Source organism: Rutilus rutilus, assembly GCF_951802725.1.
Source record: "Rutilus rutilus genome assembly, chromosome: 1".
Taxonomy (NCBI): Eukaryota; Metazoa; Chordata; class Actinopteri; order Cypriniformes; family Leuciscidae; genus Rutilus; species Rutilus rutilus.
The window spans coordinates 40837067-40859459 of NC_140209.1; the positions used below are offsets into that span (position 1 = coordinate 40837067).

Sequence of the window (22393 nt, forward strand, 5' to 3'; positions counted from 1 at the left end):
TATTTTAAAAATCTGTTGAATGCATTTATTATTCCAAATACATACCGGTAATATTAAAATCTGAAAAAAATAAAAAAGAATTATGAATCATTCTTTCAGAGTCTTCCTGACACGGTCTCCTTTCCAATGAATGCCTCTGGTATCAAAGAAATAAATACAAATCCTTCCTGAGCTAAAAATTGGACTGTTGAAAATAACAGGACATATTGGGTCAATATCAAATATTTATAATTTATCAAATACAAGTTAAGATTTTTTCCCCTTATTTACCGTAAAAACATTTAGATATTCAGATACTACATTAAACTACAGTGTTAGTCTTCAAACCTCCAAAGATGCAAATTATTTTGTGGGAAGGGTCAACATCTCCCCGACTCCTGAAAGTGTGTTATAAGCTGAACTTTCAGTCAGTGCATGTGTTCAGTGACTAAAACAGCTTCAGTGTAACCTATAACTGTTTTACTGGCTTTTTCTGTTGTAATGGAGATGCTACTATATGGACTCCTACTGATGATTATTGCATGTGAGAAACTCCCATTTGTAGTAGATTATTATTTCATTGTTCTAAATCATCTAACATGATTTTTCTCTGTTATTCAGGTGTTAGTGGTCAGTCTTTGACCTCCTCAGATTCTGTGGTGAAAAGACCAGGAGAATCAGTCACTCTGTCCTGCGGTGTCTCTGGATTCTCAATGAGCAGCTACTGGATGCACTGGATCCGTCAGAAACCAGGGAGAGGACTGGAGTGGATCGGCCGCATTGACACTGGCACTGGCACTATTTTTGCTCAGTCTCTACAGGGCCAGTTCTCCATCACCAAAGACACCAGCAAAAACATGCTGTATTTAGAGGTGAAAAGCCTGAAGACTGAAGACACAGCTGTTTATTACTGTGCAAGAGATTCACAGTAAGACAAAAGACTGCAGGGCTGAACAAAAACTACTCATGTCTCTGAGGGCTCAAGAGCACTTGATACTTTTCTAACAAGCCACTTTATTGATTTTTACTTTATTAAAATATTGATTTAAATCCTTAACTACTTCTTCGTGGAGGTCTTTCTAAATGAACAACAAACATTATAAGCATACCCGAATTCATGCAACAACAAAACAACAACAAAAAACATTCACAAATTAAAATGCAGCTGAGTTCTATGGCATTCCAAAGTGTGATTTTTTTTTTTTTTTTAACAACTGGAAAGTTAAATGTTACATTCACATTATTGAATATCTTTAAATGCTGATCTTTTGGACAGGTTTTCAAACAGAAATCATGCAAAGTTGTAAAGAAGCTTTAGGAAAATATTTATAAACATTTTTGTAAAAATTCATAATGAGCTACTATGTCTCTGAACTAGTAAATAAGAATAAAAATATGTTGAAAGGCAAACAGGGTTACAGAGGTTATTAAGGTTACAGAAAATAGAAACCTTTAGAGGGCAGCCTATGCAAACTTGTCCTCCCTTTTACGCCCCACTGTATTCATTAATATACTTTATTCATCAACTCATTTGTGACTTTCTGCATCAGTTTACTGACTCCTTATTACATAACATGGTAATGGATATTGTGTCTAAACTGTGTTTTATCTTTGTGTTTGCTCTCACAGAATGTAAGAAGGGCTTCTGAAAACCTGTTGACAATCAAAATTCATGTTTTAAATGTTAATGTTGAACTGTTTTTCAATCTGTTGGTGTCAAGGCAGTACTTGGGTGTCTTGTTTTATTTATTTTCCTATAAAAACAACAGAATTTAAATAATATCCAATGTATTCACAACAAAGCACATGAGTGTGAATCACGCAATATCACCTTTGATTTCATAGGTGTCTGGTCCACTATTTGTGCTATACAAGACATGAGAACAACGGCTCAATGGTGGAAAAGGGCTGATCTGTTTGCCTGTACACATTCAACTACTGCACACTGAACTCTACAACTTCACTACAGTCCTTTATTCACTTTCACATAAACATAACACAACATCACATCTGTTTTTAATAAAACTCAGATGAGGCTGCATGCTCCTGCCTGCTTTGAAAATAATCACATTTATTCATTCGGCAGAAGGACATTTTTATATCCATATCAAGATGTGGCACTATTGTTCATGAAATGACCCTTAAGTTCTAGTTTTTTGCTAATTCGGGGTTTCTATGCAAATTATCTGATGTCTGTTTCATATTTAAACAACTGCACTGTTGACTGGAGAACTCATCACTAGTTCAGCCTTGATATAAATCATGTTCACTTTGTATCTGTTGCTGTTGCTGGCCGCAGTGTCTGGTAAGTATATTCCCTGAACAAAATAAACTCTTTTCTTATTGTAAATAAATACATGATCCTAATTATTTGTACTTTTTTTTTTTTTTATCCACAGGTATTGACTCTCAGGTTGTGCTCACACAGTCTGAACAGTCAGTAGTTGTGGCTCCAGGTGGTTCCCACAAACTGACCTGTGCATGTAGTGGATTCACTCTTAGTAGCGGTTACATGTACTGGATCCGTCAGGCACCTGGAAAAGGACTGGAATGGATTATTTATTATTATTCAGATTCTGATAAGAGCTCAGCTCAGTCAGTCCAGGGCAGGTTCACAGCAACTAAGGACAGCTCTAATTTCTATCTGCACATGAATCAGCTGAAGACTGAAGACACTGCAGTGTATTACTGTGCAAGAGACACCGTGGAAACACTAATACAGGCAGCTGTACAAAAACACATCATGAGAAATGAGGTGGACATGGTTGAGTAACACTGAAAAAAGGGAAGAGCCTCTGAAGTGACATAAGGCCTGTCTGAAGTGTTTTGAATGTATTAAATACAAAAACCATTAATATTAAAATGATTCCTTATTTTTAATCATAATGACATCTGTTTCCCACAGTATGTCTTAGTATGTAAGTATAAGCATATCTGTTCTGTTTAGCATACATTCCCTTATATTAATAATGGACTATTTTATTTTTTTCTACCACATAACTTAATTAATTCAACTAATACATGGGTATTGTCAGGATGGAGCTTATTTAAAAAAAAAAAAAAAAAAAAGATTTCAAACCACGTTTTTGAGACTGTCTTTGTTCACTGCAGTTTTAAGGAAAAAATACTCAGCAATGGTGTTGACATGAATTTGCACATGGTTTGTCTTAAAGCATAAAAAAAAAAAAAAAAAAAACACATAGACATAATAAACAACATTGAAAACTTGATTGTCACCAAAGGGTGTCTTTAAATACATCCTAATAAACTACAAATCCGGCCTACAAGGCAGATACATGTGGAATCACAACCAGTTACTGAAACTGACTTATGCCCACAACTGACACACTAATCCGGAAAGGAGAGGGAACAACAACAATATACTAAAAAACAAATATTCATTCTAAACTAGAAATTAGTTTAGAAATTAGACATCTAAAAAAATGGCCCGTCACTGGGCAGTGCTGGTGGATTTCCAAATATGCATCTTTCCACTGTAGATGCTCTGGTGCTCTGGTTGCATCTCTGAAACATTGACTCAATAACAAATAACAAACCATGAATAAATTACAGAACAAAGGTGTACACTGATAAAGTAATATATCTTTTCTCACTTATCAAATGTTGGCCAAGATTTTTTCCCTTGTCTACTGTGAAAATTTGCAGATTACTGCATTAAACTACAGTGTAAGTCTGCAAACCTCCAAAGATGCAAATTATTTTGTGGGAAGGGTCAACGTCTCCCCGACTCCTGAAAGTGTGTTATAAGCTGAACTTTCAGTCAGTGCATGTGTTCAGTGACTAAAACAGCTGCAGTGTAACCTATAACTGTTTTACTGGCTTTTTTCTGTTGTAATGGAGATGCTACTATATGGACTCCTACTGATGATTATTGCATGTGAGAAACTCCCATTTGTAGTAGATTATTATTTCATTGTTCTAAATCATCTAACATGATTTTTCCTCTGTTGTTCAGGTGTTAGTGGTCAGTCTTTGACCTCCTCAGATTCTGTGGTGAAAAGACCAGGAGAATCAGTCACTCTGTCCTGCGGTGTCTCTGGATTCTCAATGAGCAGCTATTACATGCACTGGATCCGTCAGAAACCAGGGAGAGGACTGGAGTGGATCGGGTGGATTGACACTGGCTCAAGTGCATATTATGCTCAGTCTCTACAGGGCCAGTTCTCCATCACCAAAGACACCAGTAAAAACATGCTGTATTTAGAGGTGAAAAGCCTGAAGACTGAAGACACAGCTGTTTATTACTGTGCAAGAGATTCACAGTAAGACAAAAGACTGCAGGGCTGAACAAAAACTACTCATGTCTCTGAGGGCTCAAGAGCACTTGATACTTTTGTAACAAGCCACTTTATTGATTTTTACTTTATTAAAATCTTGATTTAAATCCTTAACTACTTCTTCATGCAGGTCTTTGTAAGCATTGATCTAATGCATACAAATAAGTGACCTTTAATGCTTGTTAAATCTGTATGATAGGTCAAAATGATTGGCACCCTTGGTAAATATGATCAAAGATGACTGTGAAACTAACATCGCGTGGATCACATTATGAAATATATGTTGTTCTCCAAAACACGTTGGCTACAATTATTGGCATATCAATTATTATAATATCTCTGAAGTATATTCCCATTAATATAAAAAAACAACAACAACTGGTTGACTAGGAAACATGAAATTGTCCAGCCATGACTTCTTGTTCCACAGGAGTGTAAATATGAGGAAATACAAAGGCCAAATTCCCGCAATCATCCATCGCAATGACTAAAACCAAAGAATATAGCTCTGATAGATTCAGCACCTACACTGTAAAAAATAAAATCGTAAAAAAACGGTCAATGACTGTCAGCTGCGGCTGCCAAACAAAAACCGTAAAAATAAAGTAAAATATCCTAATTTAAATGAAGTGCAAAAAACTTTTACAGAAATTTTTCTTCAATGTTTTACAGAAAAACAGCTATTTCCTGAATTATTACGATCAAACACCTTCATTGTAAACAAATCCCATAAAAAAACAGTCAAATGACTGTCAGCAATGGCTGCCATACAAAACCCGTAAAATTAATAAAAAATATCCTAATTTTAAATAAGTGCAAAATACTTTTAACAGAAACATAGTTATTTCACATTTATTTTCTGAAATTTTTACTGAAAAACATGCAGTTAATTATATGCATGATTTGCTGTGACTATACTTCACTGCATCAGCAACTACACAGTTACTGTCAGTTAAATAAAGCAACATGCAGCATATCATCAGTGTTTCTTTGCTCATCCTGGACTGAAGCTCAGGCTCTACTCTTCAACACAATGGTGACACACAACACACACCATAGAGACACACTTTAAACCCCAACAGAACATTAAACACTACCAGATCTCTCAGGATCTCAGCATCTTCACTTATTACAATCCAGACTTTATTTCTTTCATACTAACATTCTTATTGAGAATTAACAGAGGTTTAGAAGTTGAAGCTTTATTGAAAAGAATAAAGTTTGATGTCACCATGATGGAGATCAGTGTTTGCTTTAGTTGGGCTCTTGACCTTTTAGTTATTAACATACATTTTTCTCTGGCTGCTTTAACTGTGTGTCTCTGATGCATAATTGTTATGGTAGGAATCCAAGAAAAGCTCAGATAAGATGATGTTGGTCACTTATTAGTGATAATAGACATCATGTGGTAGTTGCCTGCTTCATTGGTGCCATCTGAAGTGTAATATCTGATTAAATCATCAAATATTAGTTGTTAATTTTGCATGACAAAACTGCTATATAAGATCCTGCAGTGCTGTGATTTTAGTACTCAGATTTTATGAAGTCATAATACAGAAAATGTTTTGACGGGATCATATAGACTCACTCAGACATCAAGAATCAGCGTATGAATCGCAACAATGGTGACAATGAAAAAAAATATCTGAATTACTATAAAGTCACAAAAATGCTTTGTTGGTTGTCACTATTGTTGAGATTCATATGTTGATTCTTTATGTCTCTATTCTACTAAAAAAATGAACCAGCTCAAAACTTTTTCTGTATAACATTTTATTTTTTCAGATTGTTATAATACTGATGCCACATTATTTCAAAGGTCATGTGAAAAATTATGACAGTCTAGATTATTTAATATGTAGTCCATAATATTACATTCTGAGATTCGACTGTTATATCAGTGAATCAGATCATCACATGATGACTATAACACCACCAATGAATGACCAAGATCATCTGATATTTTCTCCTGCATTTATTGCTATAACAAATGTTTATCAAATACACAGTTAAAGCAGTCAGAGAAAACTAAAGTTAAAATCTCAAGGGTCATGAGCCCAACTAAAGCAGACACTGATCTCAATCATGGTGACATCAAATTTATTTTAAAGTTTTTTACACTTTATTTAAATTAGCATATTTTACTTTAATTTTATGGTTTTTGTTTGGCAGCCGCAGCTGCCAGTCATTTGACCCTTTATTTACGATTTTTTTACAATGAAGGTATTTGACCATAATAATGCAGGAAATACCTGTGAAATAACAGTGTTTTTTCGGTTTATTTAAATTAGAATATTTGACTTTATTTTTATGGTTTTTGTTTGGCAGCCGCAGCTGCCAGTCATTTGACCCTTTTTTTACGATTTTTTTAACAATGAAGGTTTATGATCGTGATTATTCAGGAAATACCGGTAAAATAACAGTGTTTTTCAGTTTATTTAATTTAGGATGTTTTACAGTTTTTGGGGGGGCTCACAGTCATTTGACCATTTTATCATTTAACTGTTTTGTTACTGTTTAATTACAGATTATATTTGTAATTTTACATACATTTTTATGTAATTTAAGAAAACAGAAAAAATACTGTATTAAAAATACGATCAATTTTCTGTATAAAAAATGTGAATTACTAGAATTTGTCATTAATGTCACAATACCTAAAATAACAGCTGAATTTTTATTTTACAGATATTATTTGTAATTTTACAGTGTTTTGAGTAATTTAAAATTAAAGAAAATGATCGTCAAAAAATCACAGTTATTTTCTGTAAAATTAGGATTTTTTTTTTTTTTTACAGTGTACAGTACATCAGCACATATTATTTGAGGGTTTCAAGAAAAATCCTCTGCTCTCATCCAAAAAACAAACTCCAGCATATTCAGTTGTCAGACGCTACTCAAAGAAACAGGGCTGGCTTCTATAGTCAAATGAAACAAAAAAAATATATTTTTGGCAGATGGGTTTGGTGCAAACAGGGATAAAAAAAATACCCCATGACCACAGTTATACTGCTGGATCTTTAATGATGTGGACCTATTTTTCTGCCAGAAGTCCTGAACATCTTGGCCAGATACATAGCAAATACCAAACAGATACAAATTTCAAGCCTCTGCTTGAATTCTTGGCCTGGAGTCTAACAGAAGGTGATCTGGATGAATAAAAGGAAGAGCAATGACTGGGCAAGACAAGAGAGGACCAGGCCTGGGACATTTACATTATGTTTTGTTTATGTGTGTGCGGCAGTCGACTGTATGGGGGCTGCCGCTTTATTTTCATTTTGCGTTGGTTTATTTTATTATTAAAGTGTTGACATGTTTGCTGGTTCCTGCCTCCTCCTTTCCTGAACAACAAACCTTATTTGCGCATAAAAATAGGTGGATTGAAACATACTGACCACAAAATGAAGCTTCTGCAATGGCCATCCCAGTCCTCTGACCTAAACCCTACAGAAGATGAGTGTACCAATATGGACCTAGGACTTTGAAGGATCTGGAGAGATTCTATCATGTCGGAATGGTCTCTGATCTCTTGTCAGGTGTTCTCCAAACTCATCAGGCATTAAAGGAGAAGACTCAGAGCTGCCATTAAATAAGATTAGACTTTAGAATTTTTTTAATAAAAGATCAAAAGGATTAACAATGCAGATTTATTTTTACAGGCTTCTTTGTTCATATTTACCCAATGTAATAATATATAATTTTAAAGAAAGAAATGTCAATTTCTAGCTAGAATAAAATCAATCTCAACTTAAAATGTAGTTGAGCTCTATAGCATTTCACTGTGTGATTTTTGAATGATTATCTTTTAAAAAGGGTTTCATTATAAACAGTGCAGAATCAATAATAGTAGTAATAAACTTCTACAAAATTCATAATTAGCTACTATCTCTGAACTAGTAAATAAGAATAAACAAACAATACGTTGAAAGACAGACATGGTTACAGAGGTTAATAAGGACACAGTAAATGTAAATGTACCTTTAGAGGGCAGCCTATGCAAACCTACTTCTCCTTCTCCCCTTTAAAAGCCCCCACTCTATTCATCTACAGACACAAAACTTGATTGTGACTTTCCTGCATCAAGTTCCTATTTTCATAACATGGCAATGGATATTGTGTCTAAACTGTGTTTTATCTTCATGTTTGCTCTCACAGAATGTAAGAAAGGCTCCTGAAAACCTGTTGACAATCAGACATATATTCATGTGTGCTGTTGTAAATGTTAATGTTGAACTGTTCATTTTTCAGTCTGTTGGTGTCAGACACTGACTGAGTCTGAGTCAGCGGTCATTAAACCTGGAGGATCTCACAGACTTACCTGTACAGCCTCTGGATTTAGTGGTAACCAGCACTTGGCCTGGATCAGACAGGCTGCAGGAGGAGGTCTGGAGTGGCTGGCATACATCTCATCTAGCAGTAGTTCTATATACTACTCTCAGTCTGTTCAGGGACGGTTCACCATCTCCAGAGACAACAGCAAGAAACAGATGTACCTGCAGATGAATAATATGAAGAATGAAGACACAGCTGTATATTATTGTGCAAGAGAGTCACAGTGACAAATACAACTACAGTACTGTACAAAATCTGAAAACAACCATATAAACGTTATCTTTCTATGCTCCTGTCACGGTGTGGTTGCAGCAAGGAGAGTTTAGGCAGAATGTAAATGCAGCAGTCAACTTTACTTAACAAATAATCAAAATAATAAACATTCAGGATATCAAGAGAATATAAAACGCAGGAGAGAAACACCCATAACCAAAGACATACTAATAGACATAAGATTTCTAGTGGTGTCCGAAACCATAGTGGACGTTATCGAGTGCACTCATTCAGTCCCTTAATACACCCCAATAACGAGTGTACAACTGATGTACGCTCAACGACTATACCATAATGCACTGTAAGGGTCATGCCGAATGAATTCCCACGTCTGACCAGAAGATGGTGCCCACAGCTGAATCATCTATCCATCCATTTTCCAAATGCTGGTCCAATGTGGCTGCAGCGTAATATCATACAGGTATAAATTCATTTTTAATTGATTATTAAATTGTTTAATTAAGGTTTATACATATAGTTTCCATGAAAGAGTTCAAGATGTTTTCATGTTTTCATTTCTACTGGAGCTGCCAGTTTACCAAGATTCACTTGCTTTCATTCACTCCGTCAAGTGGACTATATTAGTGGAGTAATGCAGGGAATAGTGAATGAGGGTATAAGGGGCCGATTTAGAACACAGCCAAGGTCAACTAAGGAAGACAGTAAATAAACGCAGGAACACAAAACTAAGCCAAAACAGAACATAAACCTGACAGATCCTTAATGTTTTTATAGATATTAAATATTATAGATCCTTATATTATAGATACTAAATAATACTAAATATTATAGATAGGCCTACATAAATATTAAATAAGATTTGATATTAAACAAAGAAATATTAAAATAAGAAATAATATAAGAAATATTAAACAAAGCAATCAAATATCTTCAGGAGACTTTGCATGGAATCACGAGTCATATGGACAAACATCTACTCATGTCCTGTGGAACAATGTCTAACATGCTCCATACAAAAGAAATACAAGATGACAATTACCAAGCTTGGATACAATTTTTCTATATGACAATACAGTATGTAGGGTTGAGGTTTGAACCTGAGTCCCCTTTCTTAATGTCTTAACAATTAGACTTGAAGTACAGGAGAATTCATTCAGTGATTGCTTTCATTATTTTATTTATTATTTATTATTTCATCTTTTTATTTTTTTAAAGAAATTTCTTGTTTCTGGAATAGCAGGCATGATTCAACTAAAACAACTTTGTATGCATTGACTTTCTTTGTATGGCCAAGGAAAGGCACACTAACAGACACACTAACAGCTATACCAAAAGCTAAAAAAAACAATAATAAAAACATCCAACATTTCTACACCCACACCAATGATTGATTTATTCACTTTGATTTCCGCGCTTGGTCAGAATTAGTAATTAATTAAATATAAAACATTGCTGAGAAATAACAAAAGATTGTTCTATCTGTCCGGTGTTTATGCTGATTTTATGATTTATTGCAATTTGAAATGTATAGACATACAATAAAATGTATGTCATCAAGCCTTTACTATCTTAAGAAATACTAAGATTCAAAGAAAACAGAATGTGAATATTGTATCAAATCAATCAGAATTCAGTCAAGAATATTTGAATCCATTTTCTCAGTTCCAGTTTTGCCATAGTTACCTTGTTTTGCCTTTGTATGCAAATTACCTGATTTAGGGAGGGTCAGTGAACAACTCTAAAAGTACTTGTTATAAAAAACTGAATTCTCAGTGTCCTGCAGCTGCAGTGCAATTAAATATTTTGCTCATCATTTTACAGTTTTTGGGGTGATAATGGAAATGCTACTGCATGGAGTTCTGCTGTTGATTATTTCATGTGAGAAACTCTCAGTTCTTCTCAATTAATGGTGCTGTTTTAAAATAAATTAATGTTCATTTTCCATGTTGTTCAGGTGTTAGTGGTCAGTCTTTGACCTCCTCAGATTCTGTGGTGAAAAGACCAGGAGAATCAGTCACTCTGTCCTGCGGTGTCTCTGGATTCTCAATGAGCAGCTACTGGATGAACTGGATCCGTCAGAAACCAGGGAGAGGACTGGAGTGGGTTGGAAGTATAGCTGGCTCAACTGTATATTATGCTCAGTCTCTACAGGGCCAGTTCTCCATCACCACAGACACCAGTAAAAACATGTTGTATTTAGAGGTGAAAAGCCTGAAGACTGAAGACACAGCTGTTTATTACTGTGCAAGAGATTCACAGTAAGACAAAAGACTGCAGGGCTGAACAAAAACTGTCATGATCACTGAAGCGATTACTGCAAATTTCCCCACATTTCAATACATTACTTGTTTAGAGATGTCATTAAAAATATCTTAATATTTCTGAATAAACAGCTTCCCAAATAAATGAGAGTATGAGTCTAGTCTGGTAATTAAGTAAGGTCATAACAATAATAGATTCCAAGCTTGGAGGGTTGATCTCTGATTACCCTTTTCCTCCAGCATGAACCGGGTGCTAGTTCAGAGCTAGAGCTATTGCCGGTTAGTGAGATACCAGCCTGGTCTCACTCTCATTGCCAATGTCCCTAGCGTCCCTACTAAATTCTACGCCCCTGGGTATTAATATGTAAATTTCAAAGATAGAAAACATACTTTTTGTACGTTTGGATAGATGCTGAAATGTAGGATATGTGTAAGGCTCAACTGGGAATCGAACCCGGGTCTCCTGCGTAGCAGGTGGGAGCTCTACCTCGGTGCCACAAGGTGGTGTGTTGAGACTCAAAATGCAGAGACATGTTAACTCAGTTCAAGGTCTTTATTTGAAAAGCAGGGCTAAGGAATCCAACAGGGAACAGGCAAAAATCCAAAGTCACAATCCAGGCAAAGTCCAAAATCCAAAATCAGTCAGAAACAGAGAACAATCCAAAAGCAGCAGGCAAACTCGTAATCCGAGAAACAGGTAGGCAAGGTCAATAACAGGCAAACAATCACAGGGAAAACACACAGAAAGGTTTAGTCTACAGGACAGCACCAGTGTCAACTCAAGACTGAGCAAAGAACTCAAGACAACAGGGGGTTTAAATAGGCAACTTAACAAGGCTCAGGTGAAACTAACAAATCAATAATGAGAACATGTGATCTGAACATGTGACAGGCATCAAACAAAAACCCTGAGGACCTCACATGGCCAAAAAAGTAACAAAAGTCACATAATTCATGACACTATGGATGTATCTGCAACATTTAAACGTATCATTATTACGATTTTACAGGTACAAAACGTTAACTATTTACGAATCTTTCATATCATAAAGATATCTGTATAATTTCCCTTTTACCGTTTTATAGATAAATGTAAGATCCCTTAACCCTAATCCCAAACCTAAACATACCAATTTATAAACTGCGTAAAACGTATTAATGGACTGAGATGTGTAGGGAAATGGAGCTTTATTAACAATATAGCATTAAAATATAGGTCACTAATCCTACTCCTAACGTTAACCCTAAACCTACCCATAACCATTTCTTAAATCTAGAAGGTGTTTTTAAGGTTTTAAAGTATAGTCCTGTTTAACTACAGTAGGCTAATCCTCCGAAACGAGTTTGCAGCAGAAGGCACGAACAGAGCGAAATGTTAATATTTCTTAAATTAGCAAACTGCATTTAATAAATGCGACTGAAAACATAATTGATAAGACAATTGAGTGCAATAGAGTCGAAACATTAATGCCACGACTTTAATATGCATAGTTCATACGTAAATAATTTACGTTTTTTTGTGCTGTCTATACATACATATTTTACGTTTTAGTGATGTAAATACATCAGTATTATACGTTTCTGTGTGTATAAAATGTAAGTAAATGTAAGTGTGGTAGAACTACACTTTACATAAAAATACACACGTATTCTCATGAGATCATGTTGCAGCCACATAACCTGCAGTGAGTGTACTGAACAGTCACCATACATAAACATCTGCAAAATAAATCTGAAAATAATTCATACATTATTCGACTGAGATTCAACAATATTCAATCATGACAACTCCATTTTAAATGTACTATACATTTCCACAGTAAGATAAACACTAATCGTTATATCTCCATAAAGATACAACTTTCATGTGAATTACTGTAGTGGTAAATATCCTTTACAAAGTGCAAGATGAATCCAGTTAGGGTTGAATTTTTTTCTTTTGGTCTGACCTTCCTTTGATATAAAATCTGCTGGAGGATGGGCTATGCAAATTAAAATGTACATTCTGCCTTATAAACTCTTCATATTTATCTCCTTTTCAGTATTCTGTCATTGAGATTTTTAACAAAAACTGCTGCAAAAATGGTCCTCAGAATTACTTGTTGTTTCATTAGCCTTCTAGTCTCCATTGAAAGTAAGTAAGATTTATTTTTAAGCACTTCAGTGCATAAACATTTGATTCATTTTCATCTCTTTGATGTCAAGTCATCTCTATTTTTCACTTTATTGATAAAACTCAAGCATCATGTAAATTCTCATTTATTTTATTTTAACAGTGTGCAAAGGTCAAACACTGACTGAGTCTGAGTCAGTCGTCATCAAACCTGGGAACGAACATAAACTGACCTGTACTTTCTCTGGGATTGAAGTTAATAATGCAGATATTTCATGGATAAGACAGGCTGAAGGGAAAGGGCTTGAGTGGATCTCACATATTTCTGCTCCAAGCGGCGGTAGCAAATATTACTCTAAAACCGTTGAAGGACGATTCACCATCTCCAGAGACAACAGTAAAATGCAGGTGTATCTGCACATGACAAATCTGCAGGCTGAGGACACTGGTGTTTATTACTGTGCCCGAAAAACACAAGAGACGGCTGTGCAGTACAATAACATATGTGCTTTGGAGACATGCACTGTTCATGCCATATTTGATCAAAAACGCTTCAGATGGGTAATCTGAATTTTTTTTTTTTACAAAAAAAGACCCTTCTCTCATTCATCAACATCAGCATTAAAGCATATAAAAAAATTATTCATCCATCTCATCTCTATTATTACTATTTACACCTAAAATATGTTACTCCAAATATTAGTAAAGTAACCGCTGTTTGCCTTTGTGTGTGAGATTGGGGAACATATGAAAATTTGGCACGATTTTGAATAATTACAAATGAATAATGTAATCAATTATTATGAGCTAGAAAAGAATTAACAATAAAATGAAAGGCAGACATGGTTACAGAGGTTAATAAGGACATGGTAAATGTAAATGTACCTTTAGAGGGCAGCCTATGCAAACCTACTTCTCCTTCTCCCCTTTAAAAGCCCCCACTCTATTCATCTACAGACACAAAACCTGATTGTGACTTTCCTGCATCAAGTTCCTATTTTCATAACAGGGCAATGGATATTGTGTCTAAGCTGTGTTTTATCTTCATGTTTGCTCTCACAGAATGTAAGAAAGGCTCCTGAAAACCTGTTGACAATCAGACATATATTCATGTGTGCTGTTGTAAATGTTAATGTTGAACTGTTCATTTTTCAGTCTGTTGGTGTCAGACACTGACTGAGTCTGAGTCAGCGGTCATTAAACCTGGAGGATCTCACAGACTTACCTGTACAGCCTCTGGATTTAGTGGTGACCAATACTTGGCCTGGATCAGACAGGCTGCAGGAGGAGGTCTGGAGTGGCTGGCATACATCTCATCTGGTGGTGGTTCTACATACTACTCTCAGTCTGTTCAGGGACGGTTCACCATCTCCAGAGACAACAGCAAGAAACAGATGTATCTGCAGATGAATAATATGAAGAATGAAGACACTGCTGTATATTATTGTGCAAGAGAGTCACAGTGATAAATACAACTACAGTACTGTACAAAATCTGAAAACAATTATAAACGTTATCATTCTATGCTCCTGTCACGGTGTGGTTGCAGTAAAAGAGTTTAACTCAAACAGCCACTAACCAAAGACATACTAATAGACATAAGATTTCTAGTGGTGTCCGAAACCATAGTGGACGCTATCGAGTACACTCATTCAATCCCACAATGCACAGCAATAACGAGTGCACAACAGATGTACGCTCCACGGCTCGAGAATACCCAGAATGCACTGTGAAGGTGATAATACACAGGGCAACTTTTTGAGCAATGTTGCTGGGCAATCTTGCCGATTGATCGATCAAACATTGCTCAAAAAGTTGCCCTGTGTATCATCACCTTGAGAGTCACATCGAATGAATTCCCGCGTCTGAACAAAAGATGGTGCCCACAGCTGAATCATCCATCCATCCATCCATCCATTTTCCAAACCGCTGGTCCAATGTGGCTATACAGTGTAATGTCATACAGGTATAAATTCCATTTTAATTGACTATTAAATTGTTAAATTAAGGTTTATGCTAGTTTCCATGACAGAGTTAAAGGTGAATCTTTTCATTACAACTGGAGCTGCCAGTTTACCAAGTTTTAAATGATTATTAAACAGCAAGTACAAGCTATGCAAAAGCGGCACCCCTTTCCGGCTACTCAGTGTCCAATTTCACTCGCTCACTTTCATTCACTGAATCAAGTGGACTGTATTAGTGGAGCAATGTAGGGAATAGTGAATGAGGGTATAGGGGGCCGATTTAGAACACAGCCAAGGTCAACTAAAGAATACAGTAAATAAACACAGGAACTGAACAAAACTAAACCAATGTAAGCCCGTTTATCGGTCCAAATGGGGGTTGCCGTGGTTTCTCACATACATTTATCTAAAGTAACATTAAATAAAAACAGACACACCCAAATTTAGATTGGTCAAGCAGCATTTGCTGTTCTAAACGGAAATTCACTAATTGTCTTTGCAAAACCAAGTACACTTGAATTAGTGTCAAATATTAGACATCACTAATCTGACGCAGACTTGCGGTAACATACGAATCCGTTTAATCTACTTGGCAAAACAATTTCAGAGTCAGTCAGAATAAATCTAAATGTTTACAATTTATTGACCAGGTAATAAAACAATAACTGAAAATCCAATTCATATGATAAAATCATCGGCCAATCATATGTAATAACAACAATTCAGAAATCGAGGAATTGTAGAAATATTTACCTGGCAACAAAAACTACACATATACCCCTTTTCCACCAAGGCAGAGCTGGTGCTGGTTCGGAGCCAGAGCCTAGTTTCAAATCGGTTCTTTGTTTTTCCACCGCAAAAGCACCAGCTCCGAACCAGTAAAACTGGTTCTTAAGTAGCACCAAATCATTGGAGGGTCTAGAACGGAGCCAAGAAAGAACCGCTTGCGTCAGGGGCTGAGGGCGGGGTTACCGTGACTAACAAGAGGAATAGAAACTTGTGACCGCCATTTTTAAATAGCAGCTAGTCGAGCTAATAGCAGCTCGATTATAATATCCGTCTATGTAAGTTACGGCGAGCTGCACGAACGCGTTGGATTCCGATGTATTTTTGCAAACCCATGAGCATCCATAGTATTGCAACGTCCGTTATTGTTGATGGCTTGTTTGAGATGCATCAGAGCGGCGAGGACCGATCGGAGCTGCGGGAGTGTTTGGAGAGCATACGACTCCTTGTGCTTTTAGATCGCTATCGCAGTGCTTTGATGTCATGCAGCGATCAATCTGCGAGAAGCCGATGCATCTCGAACAAGCCTGGCGTGTTTGTGTTTGGCGCTACCGCACTAGCGGTTGCTGGGCAACATGAGACGTATACAGTGACGTAAGATCTGGCTCTGTTGTGGCTCTCTAGCCGGTGGAAAGGCAAACCGGTTCTTAGTAAGCTCGTCAGTCGAACCAACTCTGAACCAGCTTTGGCTCTGGCTCTGAACCAGCACCCGGTTCTTGTTGGTGGAAAAGGGGTAATAGTGATCGTGTCTACCTACAGACTCCTCAAACCTTTTGCCAATTTTCCTTATAAACCCAGATAATTCAGCCCGATCTCACGGGAAAACGTACAAATTCTACGAGGTGGCTTATTCGTACGAATTCATACGACCTGACTCGTACGAATTAGTAAGATTTTTACAAAACCGTACATATTTTACGAATTGGCCAATTCGTATGAATTCATACGAATGACCTACCCCTGACCCCGCCCCTAAACCTACCCATCACGTGGGTTTAGACAAATCGTACAAATTCGTACGAGTGAGGTCGTACGAATTAGTACGAATTAGCCAACTTTTTATCATTCGTACGAATTCGTACGAATTGGTCGTGAGATAGCGTTGGATAATTCAGTATGCTTACCAAATGGTGGTGTCTGTCATTATAATTAGATTTTGGTCCCCTATTGAGGGGTTCACAACTGTGAGATCAGAATTTGTAATTGAATGGGTTCTTGATATTTGTGGAAGGGAATACTAATTTACATACAGGAGGTAGTTTGAATGGAGGATCTGGGGGAGGGCACAAACATTTGCAGGTCTGTTTGTCGATATATTCCTGCGCAGGAATCTACACTGTTAAAAAAAAAAACTGTGAAATTTACGGTAAAAAACCGGCAGCTGTGGTTGCCAGTATTTTACCGTAAAAAATAAGGTAGCAACCTTTTATGTTTTACGGGATTTAAATTTACGGGCAAAAAAACACAATGTAAAAAAAACCCTGTGAAATTTACGGTAAAAAACGGCAGCTTGGTTGCCAGTATTTTACCGTAAAAAATATGGTTGCAACCTTAAAAAAAAAAAAAAACACATCAGCAGGATTTAAATGTGTGGTAAAAAAAACATCAGCTGTGGTTCCCAGTACTTTACCATAAAAAAAATATGGTAGGAACCTTTTAGTTTTCACCGCTATATTACATAAACCGATAAATGCTATCATTAAATTTCACTAAAGTATTAAAGTCTGCTTTATATTTTTGTAATATACTGATAACCATCATAATAACACAGATGGTAAAAAAGAAAAACACACAATGATTTAAGTACACCATTACTTTTCCACAAACTGAGGCACATGTTAATATGAAGAAGGTGCACAGTGTCATACACACAAACACAAAACACCATCATGGTGACACACACATGACTCCATATAATGCCATAAACGTTCATTAAACAATATATGATGTAATATAAACCCCAAATGTATAAAACTGATAACAAAAACCAAGAAGAAACATAATTATTTAAATGAAATAGCATCAAATGTGAAGTGTCACACAGGGAATTCTGGGAATGTCCATTTGAATGTCAGAGAAACAACAAGAACAGAAAAAAGAGACGAGCAGAAACACAAGACCTACAACTGACTTCAGCCTCAGTCTTAGATGAAATCAACTGAAGAGAAAAGAAGACATTGAATCTGTGAAGATCTCAGCAGAGGAGGATTAAACAACTCCACAAACAGCATTACCAGCTTCACTTATTACTAACCAGACTGACTTTATTTCTGTCGTACATCTACAGTTCTGTTTGAGAATTAACAGAGGTTTAGATGTTGATGATTTATTGTTTCATTTGAAGTCACCATGATGGAGATGAGTGACTGCTTTAGTTGGGCTCTTGACCCTTGACTTTCTACCATTATTTTTTCTCTGCTTGCTATAACTCTGTGTTTATAAAACGTGCTGATTATAGCTAGGAAATCAGAGAGAAAATCAATCATGTGATGGTGGTTGTGTATCGATGATGGCAATCATCATGTTTGATTTACTGAGCTCTTATAGAGTCTTATTTTTGATTATATGTGTCATTAATTTTACATTATTGATTGTAGTATCCCTATGATTCTACAGCATGTGATCCATCAGTGTTGAGACAATCTAAAGATTTTTTTTTTTTAATTTTGTGCACAATAAAGGTTTGAACGACTGTGTCTTTTAGACACACAGACATCAAGAATCAGCGTATGAATCTCAACAATGGTGATGATAAAAGTGCAGTGCACTTGATGGAGCCTCCAATCAAAACTCATCAGTATCTCCCAGCATGCATTGCAGCAGGAATACATTATGCTGAATTGCCTTAGTATTTTCTTTTATTATTATATCTGCTTTTATTTTTGATGTTGCTTTTGTTGCAGCTTTTTAGTAGCTTGTTTTGTGATGTTCAGAGTTTTATCTGATTATTGTGTTGATTGTCACCGTTGTTGAGATTCATACGCTGATTCTTGATGTCTGTGTTGGTTTCAATAGTTCAGTAGTTCAAAACCTTTTATCTACACCATGTATTTTTAAAGTTCTTCAGATTATCTGTTGCTCATTGCTGGCTCACATGTGGGATTACAGAGATATTATACTCAGAAATATATTGATATTGTAACTTTGCTCATAAAGTGAAAGATAAGACTTTTTATGAGAACAGTGAATCAGGCCATTACATGACAATTATGTCATCATTAACCTGCCAACATCACCTGGTCACATTTTCTCTCTGATTTTCATGCCATAACATTTGTGTTATATAACCACACAGTTAAAGCAGTCATAGTAAATCTAAAATTAGAAAGTCAAGGGTCAAGAGCCCAACTACAGCAAACACTCATCTCCATAATGGTAACTTCAAACTTTATTATTTTCAATAAAACATCAACGTCTGAACTTCTGGTAATTCTCAATAATAAATTTTATTATGACAAATTGGTTTGTAATACAATATTTTTTTAGATTACAGGAAACCACAACTGGCAGGGTTTTTTTGTTTTGTTTTTTACATAAAAGTTCAGTTCAGTGTTCAATGCCATACAACCTACAATATTACTACCGTATTTTTTACGGTAAAGCACTTGCAAGCTGCTAGTTTTTTACCGTAAACTTTAGTTCAGTGCCGTAAAAGCAAAAAAAATTCTACCGTAATATTTACGGTAAAGTACTGGCAACCACAGCTGCCAGTTTTTTTCCGTAATATTTAGATCACTGCCGTAAAACCTAAAATATTACTACCATATTTTTTACGGTAAATCGCTTTCAATCAGCTGCCAGTTTTTTACCGTAAATTTTAGTTCAATGCCGTAAAACATAAATATTTATACCGTATTTTTTACGGTAAATTACTGGCAACCAGCTGCCAGTTTTTTACCGTAATTTTTAGTTCGATGATGTAAAACTTTGTAAAATTAGTAAACAATTGCTACCGTATTTTTTACGGTAAGGTACGTTTTTAAGTTTTTTTTTTACAGTGTACTTCCAAAATCCGTACATTTAACAGTATATTAATGTAAAATTACATGAAATGTCCCGTGAGAGCTATTAGAGTTTTTCACTGTATATAGTAAGGGTACATACTGTTAAGGAATTAACATTTCTTTTCTGTTTTTTTTTTTACAGTTTTCTACTGATAAAATTACGAACATTTTTTACAGTGTAGTTTAGGAAAACAAGTTAGTTAGGTGACTATTTATTGAAAGGGGACATCAATTTGTAGACGAGACCCAGATAGACTAAACGTCAACAGTAGACGTTCGGGGACGTCGATTTGTAGACGAGACCCAGATAGTTAGGTTTAGGGAAAAATCCACTAGAGTCACCACCAACCCCAGGCCAGACTTGGTGCTCTGGTTGCATCTCTGAAACATTGACTCAATAAAAGACTGAGACTGCAGGGCTGCACAAGAAATATTCATGTGATGTCTGAGGGCTCAAGATCTTTTTTTCCCAAAATACAACAAGCTACTTTTAAATTTAAACCCTTAACATACTTTTCATGGAGGTCTTCCTAAATGCACGAGAAGTATTATAGGTATACTGCAATCTTTAAAGTTAGGGTATTCAATTTCGCTGTGGCTAGCAATAGCAAGCTAGCTTTGAAAGCATGAGATCCCATGAGATCCCTTCAGAGCTTTTCCAAAGCCATGCCTCCTCCAAAACACATGAACATGCAGGTTGCGCACAGCCAGAGCAGATTCAGCAAAGCGAAATAAGAGATGCCACTAAATTACATCATGTCTCAAAGCACATAACATTACAATAATAATTCACATAAACAACTTAAAGAACTCTTACTTGTACCACCTGACTGCTGCAGATTCATTTCAGCATTGATAGTGTTGACATAGAAACACATAAATCTGAGTCTGAGGACACGAACAGCTCCGGGCAGAATATCATGGGTTGACGTCTCTAAATTACAGTTACAACATAGCGTGAACGGAGCATTAGTTGTTTTGGTTCAGGAGGAACTGTAAAAGGTGGGTTCTCTTTGTTTGTGGTGTCAGGTGACTGACGTCTGTCTAACTCTGCATATAGCCTCATGGAAAATGTTAATGATGTGTGATGTCTGCGTGAGCACGGTGCACGGAGGTATGGAAACACATACTCTGACAGGCAGGTAGGACATTGTATAATGTTAACACTAACCCTGTTAATGCAACCCGATCTCATGAAATGCATCTCTATAGCACGCATTGTATTTATCATGCAATTTATACGTGAAAATTAGTTTTTACATGCATACGATACGCACTGTAAACCCCTTGGGTAGGATTAGTGATGTGGGGTACGCGCGTATTATACTCTTCTATAGGATTAGTGGTGTGGGGTACGTGCGTATTACAAGCTATAAAGTGTGTATCATATGCACGTAAAAACAAATTTTAATGTATAAATTGCAAGAGAAATACAATGTGTGCTATGGAGATGTATTTAACGCTAACACTTTGTTGTGATGATCCCGGGAAATTGCCGGGAAATTGGCAGAACGCCTTCTGTGTGAACGCAAACACGACCCGGGATTGATGCCGGCATCGATGCCGGGTTGGGGACCTAGTAACATTGCAGTGTTCAGTCCCGGAACGCGCGCTGTGTTAACAAAAGCCGTAATAATGCCGTGTCGTAGTGATGACGCTGAAGCCAGGATCGTTCGCCAGCTGTGAAACGGTACGTAATGCGAAAGTTTATGATCGAATCATAGAAGAAAAAATGCACAAGCGTGGTTTCTCGAGAGAGAGAAATCGCAGCTCATAAGCAAACTTAAGACGCTGCTGAGACATTACAAGTCACATCGATGTCACGTGTATTTACGGGATTTTTACGGGTTGTGTGTGAACTATGTTCTCTGTCAAACTCTGATTCCGGAAAATCACTGGCAGTGTGAATGAATCAAAATCAAATGAACCCGGGTCAAATCCCGGGTCACTTTATCCATGTATTTTCCGGAATCTCTGTGTGAAAGGGGCTTATAATTGTATGACTTTGTGTAAGTAATGCTATTTTACCATTTTCTTCACAACTTCAATGTATATTCAACCATTTGAAATAAAAGGCTGAATCACTTAACCTGTTATTCTGAGCTGTGAATGTAATTCCACCACACAGTTCATGAGACGCAATGCTTTCTGATATTCTTTCATACATACTAATGAATAATACATGAGATGAAAAGAATCATGCCAAAGTTATGAAATACTAAAGGAACGTGCCCCTTCCATCGTCTTAATGCTGCTGTGAACCGAAACCGTGTCACGCAGTTCGCCAACAAAACCCAGCCATGGTATATTAATACCAAATCTGTTAGTGGCGATCTAACGGTGCGCCCTAAGTGCACCTCCTGCAGCCGCTCTCCATGTTTTTACATGGCTATAGATTAAGACCAGCTCCCAGTGAATTACA

At 36.4% G+C, this 22393-nt stretch overlaps 1 protein-coding gene across 1 annotated transcript in view; it reads left to right on the forward strand.

Moving 5' to 3' along the window:
• The first annotated feature begins 416 nt into the window (after nucleotides 1-416).
• Nucleotides 417-22393, forward strand: part of LOC311299655 (uncharacterized protein) — a 424501-nt gene continuing 402524 nt past the window's right edge. Inside the window, exons 1-2 of the mRNA XM_084423370.1 lie at nucleotides 417-523; nucleotides 601-907. Of these exons, the coding sequence (XP_084279496.1) occupies nucleotides 481-523; nucleotides 601-907 (350 nt within the window). The 5' untranslated portion in view covers nucleotides 417-480. The remainder of the gene's footprint in view (nucleotides 524-600; nucleotides 908-22393) is intronic.